The 8,113-nt window shown below is 39.6% G+C and overlaps 1 protein-coding gene across 1 annotated transcript; it reads left to right on the top strand.

Moving 5' to 3' along the window:
* The first annotated feature begins 2,636 nt into the window (after nucleotides 1-2,636).
* On the top strand, nucleotides 2,637-6,541 carry LOC119082146 (J domain-containing protein CG6693-like). The gene is made up of 4 exons (XM_037191546.1): nucleotides 2,637-2,835; nucleotides 2,916-3,185; nucleotides 3,256-3,384; nucleotides 5,987-6,541. The coding sequence occupies exons 1-4, from the start codon at nucleotides 2,742-2,744 to the stop codon at nucleotides 6,382-6,384; spliced, it is 891 nt and encodes a 296-aa protein (XP_037047441.1). The 5' UTR covers nucleotides 2,637-2,741; the 3' UTR covers nucleotides 6,385-6,541.
* Nucleotides 6,542-8,113: the final 1,572 nt, after the last annotated feature.

Raw genomic sequence — 8,113 nt, 5'->3', positions numbered from 1 at the left:
GACCATTTTTAAGTTTGCGTATGAATTTCATCGTTGTTTCGTGAACCCTTTGCCTGACGCTTAACAAGTCCAGTGCCTCCAACATACTCGCAATCGGTGTCAGTTTCTTGCAGCGGAGTATCGCCTGCTCTGTTCTGTAGTCTCTGCATACGATCGAATGATGACTCGTTGCTCAGATAAAGAATCGATGCACAATAGTCGAAGTGAGGTGCAATTACAGATTTGTAAATGCATATTCTTGCACCTATGGTCAAATTCCTAGCCAATCTTGCCAGCACTCCAACTTTCTTTGCCACTTTCTTGCACACGTAATCTACGTGGGATTTGAAACTTAATTTTTCGTCAAGCATGACACCTAGGTACTTGAATTCACGTTCAATTCCCAACACTTCTCCGTCCATCCATATAGAGTTTAACGGTGTAGTCATAGATGAGTTTCCGAGCACCATAACTTTCGTCTTACTCACGTTTAGCTTTAACTTATTTAGCTTCAACCACTGGTTAACCCTCTCGAGCTCGCTTTTCATATCATTTCGCATTGCATCAATGTCATTCCCGTGCAGATAAATTAAGGTGTCGTCAGCAAATAAGTTTATGAAAGCACTGCGCAGTTGGCTTGGCATATCATTCACATATAGCACGAACAAAATGGCGCCCAGTACGGATCCTTGAGGAACTCCCAGGTTATTTGCCATTCGGTCTGATGTGTATCCATTCACTTTAGTCTGTTGACTTCTTCCCTCCAGATAACCGGCGAACCAATTAATCACACTTTCAGAGCAACCCAGTTTTCTCAACTTCTCCAGTAACCTTTTCCGGTCGATTGTCTCGAACGCTCTTTTCAATTCAAGGAATACCGCCAGAATTGTTTCGCCTCTTTCACCAATTTCTTTCCACTTCGCCAATACGAGGTTAAGCGCAGTCTCGCAAGAGTGATGCATTCTATAGCCTGACTGGTACCAAGATAACAGGTCATTTTCTATGATGTATTCGACCAGCTGATTCTTAACTACAGTTTCGACCAATTTTTCTAGTGTAGGCAACATGTTCACTGGACGGAATTCTTCAGCTCGTTTTGGTCTGACGGTTTTCGGGACAGGCACTACAGTTGTGATTTTCCAATCATCCGGCATTGATTCATCCAAAGACTGATTAGCTATCTCCTTCACGGTCTCTCCAATTATCGGCCACGCATCCAGCAGTATCTTCGGACTGACCATTTTCGTATCACTCTTGTTCTTCATCTCCATCAAGCACTGTTTCAGGTAGTCTGCATCCACATGCATAAAATCGAACGTGGATTGACGTTGTATCATAGGCTCATCCAACAATTCACTTGGGCCTATTGATCGGTTAATTTCCAGTACACTATTCACGTAGAATTTATTCAACCCGTTGGCTAATTCCACTTTGTCTGTGACCGTTGTTCCCAATATCTCCACTTCGCTAATTTCACCTTTCCGCTTTCCACTCAGCAAAGTTTTCAGAATTTTCCAAGTTTGCTTTGCATCTCCACTTGCCTTTGTCAATTTCCTTTCCATGTAGATTCTGTTTTTATCTCTTATCGAAGTCAGGTATTGGTTTCTTGCCGTTCGATATTTAACCCAATTGCGATGTGATGAATCCAATACAGCTAAAGCATACGCATGATCTTTTTTTATCCTCATTTGGTTTAGTTCTTCATCGTACCATTTATCTTTTTCTTTCGCAAAATGATCAATTGCTCCGATAATGGTTTCACTTAATACCTTCGACTTTTCATTTAAACTCATATCGTTATTTAACAATTCACTCATATTTACCTCCTTCAATTTATCTAGAAATAGCTCCGGCGAATAGCCCACTATCCTTCGTACTGTCTTATACTCTCTATTTCTGTCCAACAACCCTTCCACTTCGATTCTAATCGTTGAATGATCCGACACTTTATCGCTTGTTAACACTGTCGCTTCTAGATTTACATTTGACATTACTAGATCAATTTTAGTACGTGCAACTTTCGTTATCCTTGTAGGCTGTTTAACACACTGCTTCAGGCCATGAGAGTCAATGACTTGCTTTAATTTAGTCTGATAAGTGCCATATTTTAACAGATCCACATTAAAATCTCCACTGATAATATGCCTATCCGCTCTACCAACTTGATCTTCGCACCATTCATCAAAGTACTCCATACACTCCTTTTTTCTAGCATTCGGTGATATATATACCGCCGTACACACATACTCAACTTCACTATCAGAAATTTTCACCGATAAAATCCACACATTTGGTGCAAAGCGCTTACCAATACGAATGCATGAAACGAATACGTAAACGATTATAATGGGATTTAGGTCCCTCCTTTGAATGTATTTTCGACCTCTGCTCCTGCCTGGTTTACTTTACTCTGTCGTCATGAAAACCGTTCAAATTTAAATATTTGATTGAGTTCTGTTTTGACGTCTTACCCCGACTACCACCCAGACCACCGCATCGCATCTCGTACCACCATAGGGCGTTCCATTTCGGATATAGTTCACTTTTATGCCGTGGGACATCATACAAAAAATGAGTTACGTGTTCACTTTCGGTATTTTTTATATTACGATTCCGTGCGACAAACTTGAACCATCTCCGAAATGGAACACTCTATTTGAATTCGCGCTATTGGAACTGTCAATTTTTTGTGTTTTTTGTGTCTGAACTGTTTTACCACAACATTTCAGACAATTTCGTAAACAAAATTTTCTATTTCTACAATGCCGTCCACACTTGATTTGTGCGAAAAGTACTACGGCACTCGTGACATCTACGATTTGATGGGAATCACAAAAGATGCTCTCGAAAAAGATGGTAAGCAGAGCATAAACAAGCCTTTCAATGCGATTGTTTCAATTGTTTTGTTTTTGTTTTTTTTTGCGTTCGTTTGTCAGTTAAAAAGGCTTACTACCGATTGTCGCTGCAAGTACATCCGGATCGTGTACCGGACGAAGAAAAGAACGTTGCCACCGAAAAGTTTAAAGTTTTGTCCACTATTAACTCGATACTGACCGACAAAGATAAAAAAGCTCTGTACGATGAACGGGGAATTATTGACGATAATGACGACGATGGTAACTTGAGCACTTGGTTGGATTTGTGGCGAACATTCTTCAAACCGATCACCACAGAGGACATCGACAATTTTCAGCGCGATTATGTCGGTGAGTGATCGCACGGGCAATGTGAATTGAGTTTTGTTGTTAAGTTCGGAATTGTTACGCTTTCGTACAGGCTCCGATTTGGAGAAAACCGATCTGAAGGAGGCGTATCTGAATGGCAAGGGTTGCATCAACGTGATGATGAGTTCCATTCCATTTATGGGCGTAGAGGATGAACCACGGTTCCAGGAAATTGTTAAAGGTAATCTCGATAATGCAAACCTTACACGCGCTACTTCGATTCTTGTTTAATTGAACCCAAAAGATTTCGCTTATTTTCTGTTACCAGCATTGCTTTGTATTATCACACTGCACCCACACAGCACATTTGCTCCGTCAGAAAAAGTCGTCTCTCTCGCTGGCGAGTTTCAAAGTATTTTGGCTGTATATGATTAAGGGGTCAATGTTTTCCGAACTGAATTTTTTACTTGGCCCCCAAAACTGGCTTTACAGTAAAGCTCAAAACTTTGTAAGCTCCGTCAAATCGAAATATTTTTTAATGATCTCAACGGTTTCGGAAAGTTTGATCCAATACCTAAAACTGGTAGAACAACTTTTTGGTCAAGAGATCAGACCTGCAAAGTCTATGGAGGATTCCCGGAAAAGTAGTCCAAAAAACCGCTAACTTTGAGATTCATTTCACTGGCCATTTCTTATTCAATTTTGACATGTGGGGGCTTTTTGGAAAGGCGCCACAACTCTAACAAGTACCAGTACTTTTCTCATAAGTTTTTTTCTAACTTTCTTCTGGACTTGAGGGAGGTCTGAGATGTCTGGAGGTCAGTTCCTAGAATTCCATCACTGCGAAAGGTCTATCTTCTTCCCAAACTCGCAGCAGTTTTTTAGTTGTCTCCTCTGGATTTGAGGAAAGATTGATGTGTTTGGATGTCAGTTCCCAGGATTCCATCACTCTGAGAGGTCCACCTACTTTCCAATGCTAGAACTCTAGGATGGTGAGTACTTTCCGTTGAAATTGTTGAGACTGTTGAAAAATATTTCGATTTGACGGAGTTATCAGATAGACTTTTAGGTGTTACAGTAAAACCGGTTTTAACCGGCTCGTGAGGGCCAAGAAAAATTTTTTTGTTAGGAAACTCTTTGACCCCTTAACACATTGAAATTAATTGCGGCTTGCCAACTTTCGGCACCCTGGACTTTACTTAAATAGTCGAGGAATGCCTCCAAATAAATTTCTAAAAATCCAAAACTGAATTTATTTGTCTAGAAATTTATTCCACGACTATTTAAGTAAAGTCCAGGGTGCCGAAAGTTGACAAGCCGCATTTATTTTGAATGTGTTAACCTGTTACACGCTGCAAGCAGTATTATTTTCGGATCTATTGCTCCCATCGATCAAAGTATTTTTAATCTGTTGATATCAAATCTTGTACTTCAATATTTTTAACATGCATTTTACTATATTAAGGGCTATATTACCCAGGAGCTTGTCATTACTTTTGTCTTCATTATCGATAACAGATGAATAGGCGTATGTGACAGGTTAATCATATACTGCAGTCGAAATACTTTTTAAACTCGCCAGAGAGCGAGATTACATAGCAGCCTGGGCTGTAAAAGTTCTCGACATGCCGAGATCAAATATGAAATTAACATACGAGCAGTGAAAAGAGTCAATCGGGTCTGCGTTTGATTAAACTTTAGCGATATCGTGTCAGACGTATTTGTTCTCTCGCGTCCTGTTCCCATCACCATCCCTCTACCTTAAAAACGAGCCGTCAGAACAGTCGGAGCGTTTGCTGCGACTGAGCCCCGTACAAACGTATTGCGTACGTGACCCTAGTTCGTCCGTCGCCCTACTCTTACCGTAAGCCTACTGCGCCCGTAAACGTCGGTAAAGTAAAATTCTTATGAAATGTGTACGTCTTAAAAATTGCGCATAGCGCAATTACGAAGCCCCGTACGACGTTACTTTCAAATGTAACACAAATTTCGAATTGACCTAAAATTAAGTAAGTATCATTTTCACCGATTTATATTGATTTTACAAAAATTCAAAATAGCAGCCGACGGCCATTTTGTTAGGAGGTGGAAAGTAGTACGGCTGCTTTACATTCGTTAGTACCTTTCAAACAAAAAAAAAATTAATGAAATTCGGTCAAAGTTTACTCGAGATATTAACAAAAAACACCACCTTCACTGTACGGCCGAGTAGCCACATATAAGCTCACTCCAAGAGACCTAGCTCACGCTTCTGTAAACCAAATTCCATGAACTTTTTCACTGATTGGTACGGTCAATACCTATCTAATAAAGCAAAATCCATCTAAATACGTTCAAATTTAGCCAACCTACAAGCAAAAACGGCTTGCCGCCCTGTACCTAGTTCACACCAAGGGGTCTAACTCACGAGTCGGTCATCCGATTTCCATAAACTTTTTTTCTGTCGATCGGTATTGTAAATACCTTTCATTTGACGTATCACTTACAAGTGTAGTGCTTAAATGTCTGGAGATATCGTCGAAAAACAGTTAGGCACTTATTGGGCCCCAGCTCCGGAAGGGTTCACCCAAAATCGCCCATCTTCGAACTCAACCTCACTATTTTGACTATCTTTCAGGGAATTTTTTTTTTGAAATCGGATTTGATTTACTCAAGATATCGACGTGACAGACGGACAGACAAAATTTTTATTGTGGATTCGTTATCTATGAACATAGGCAAACACTTTGCCCTTAACGTCTGCTTCGAATTCCATCAATTACACACGGCATCGTAATCCTATAAGCCCCTTCGTACTTCGTACGGGGCTAAAAACTGATAAAAAACGATTTTTCACTCGTCAGAATGGATTGCTGCTGGAGAAGTTCCCGAGTACAAAATGTTCACCGAAGAGCCCAAAGCGAAACGAACCCGTCGCCACAACAAATACCGAAAAGAGGCGCTGCAAGCGCGTCAAATCAAAGAGGAAATGGATGCGAAAAGTGCTTCAAACAGTCTCGAGCAGCAAATTATGGCTAGACAGAAAAGTCGCGGCACCAGTTTGATCGATTCGTTGATGGCCAAATATGGTGGCGACAACAAGGAAGACGATTCTGAACTATTTGATGACGAGGCGGAAGTGAAGAAACATGCGAGCAAAAAGACTGGAACAGAGAAACCGTCCAAGAAGAAGGAGAACGTTAAGGAACCAGTGCATCGGATCAAGAACGGACGGGTAATGAAGACGAGGTCTTCCACGTAATTTGTAACTTTCAGTTGTTTTCATCTTACGGTATTTTTCTAGAGATTAGTTATTCATTGTCGCTTTCATGTTATCTTACAAAATAAGGTCGTCGAAGACGAAAAATGGCTATGTCGCTAATCAATGGAAGTAAAAATTTTCTTTTGTTCATCAGTTATGCACGATGTGTTTGTTGTTGTTTTTTTTTGGTCTGCTTAAATCGCTCCCGTTGAAAAATTTTTTGTCTGACCTCCTTATCTCCTGTAACGTATCAATATGATGTGATTTTTCAAGAACGAAATTGATTTTAAATGCAGGGCCTAAAGTAACATAAAATCTCGTGTGAGAAATCCCTCTGCTTACAAAACAGCATGGACCTACTTCAGTCGATGGATTGTGGATACAATATGACTAATTGGAAACCATTTCCGCAAATCTACGAAAAAGGATATTTTCTTGATTCTCTATCAAGATGAACAACACCAGTTGAAAACCAGTGAAAACTTCTCAAAAGACGAAAATTTCATGAAAAAAGCCCGCCCAGGAACACTTATTGCTGATTTTCCGTGGGAAGACAATAATTTTGAACTGCAAAGTACACCAAATTGTAGCCAGTCTCAAGGAGTAATTATTATATTCATTAATCGCAATCATAAGAACCGCATTCGAAGAATTGGAGGATGTCGATACCGACGAATAAGATGTTGAAATTTTGAGTCGTAGAATCCTTTCACATCGACCGACTATGCACAGCACCATTTGTTTGAAAATTGTGCTTTGTCAAACTAAGAGTGAGTCTATGGATGCAGGTGATTCTCTCAGCCCGCTGTTGAAGTTTATCGCTTAGACCGCTAAAACAGCCTTGATGCACCGATTTTGTAGAGTTTGCGATTCTTTCAGCTTATATGTCGCACAGTCTCCATAAATGGGCAGCTTTTACGCCAAATGACTACATACGCAAAGTAAAATGTAATGTAAAATCTCTTTGAAAAACGATACAACCTAATCATGAGTCAAATCAATACCCTCTCTAGCAACCAAACTAGGAAAATTAAGGTGGTAAAACTTTACAGTGTATTCTGTCATAGAAAATTTTATACTTTTAAAAATAAATTAAATGAAGTATGAGCAGCGATTTTATTCTTTGTGTTGAAAATATTACGTCTTGATTAACCATTTCGGTGTTCGAAAATGAATAATTTGTGATTGTGACGTGTTTTTTGTGTGTTGCTCCGCAAAAATGAAGTTTAAAGTTTGTCTTCTTCGTGTGACGTCAATATTGCTTTAAAAATAGCGCGGCACGGCAACTCTATTACAAGAAAAAGTCAGTGTCACTTTTGTCAAAATAAGGTGGTATTTTGACTGCGTCAAAACGAAGTTTGGTTGCTAGGGAGGGTATTGGTCATATGAAAACATCAGCTCGTAAAAATGATATTGAAGAAGTATTTCTTCATATAAATAAAGCGCTGTATACTGAGCGAGGTGGAAACCACTGGCCAAATGGGTGGCAAAGCAATTTCTAATTCCTTCCAATTCCTTCAATTACCGGATTAATTCCGTTTTGGCGGATTTGCACTTTAATTCCTTTTATTTTCTAACAATTCCTCGATATTTTCTGTTACCATCGTTGGATTATTTTAATTTATCATAAAACTATGCTGTGGTCATGAGTCGGTTGCCAACCTTCAGACGCGATGTTTCTTATTCCATATTGTTGGATTATTTTAATTTATCATAAAACTATGCTGTG

The sequence above is a fragment of the Bradysia coprophila genome, unplaced genomic scaffold (assembly GCF_014529535.1).
Source record: "Bradysia coprophila strain Holo2 unplaced genomic scaffold, BU_Bcop_v1 contig_390, whole genome shotgun sequence".
NCBI classification, from domain to species: domain Eukaryota; kingdom Metazoa; phylum Arthropoda; class Insecta; order Diptera; family Sciaridae; genus Bradysia; species Bradysia coprophila.
This window is presented reverse-complemented; position numbering and strand designations above follow the sequence as displayed.

Coding starts and splice junctions, on each gene's coding strand:
- LOC119082146 (XM_037191546.1), top strand. CDS start 2,742: ATGCCGTCCACACTTGATTTGTGCGAAAAGTACTACGGCACTCGTGAC. Junction 2,836..2,915: donor AGATGCTCTCGAAAAAGATG/GTAAGCAGAGCA, acceptor TTCGTTTGTCAG/TTAAAAAGGCTTACTACCGA. Junction 3,385..5,986: donor GTTCCAGGAAATTGTTAAAG/GTAATCTCGATA, acceptor TTCACTCGTCAG/AATGGATTGCTGCTGGAGAA.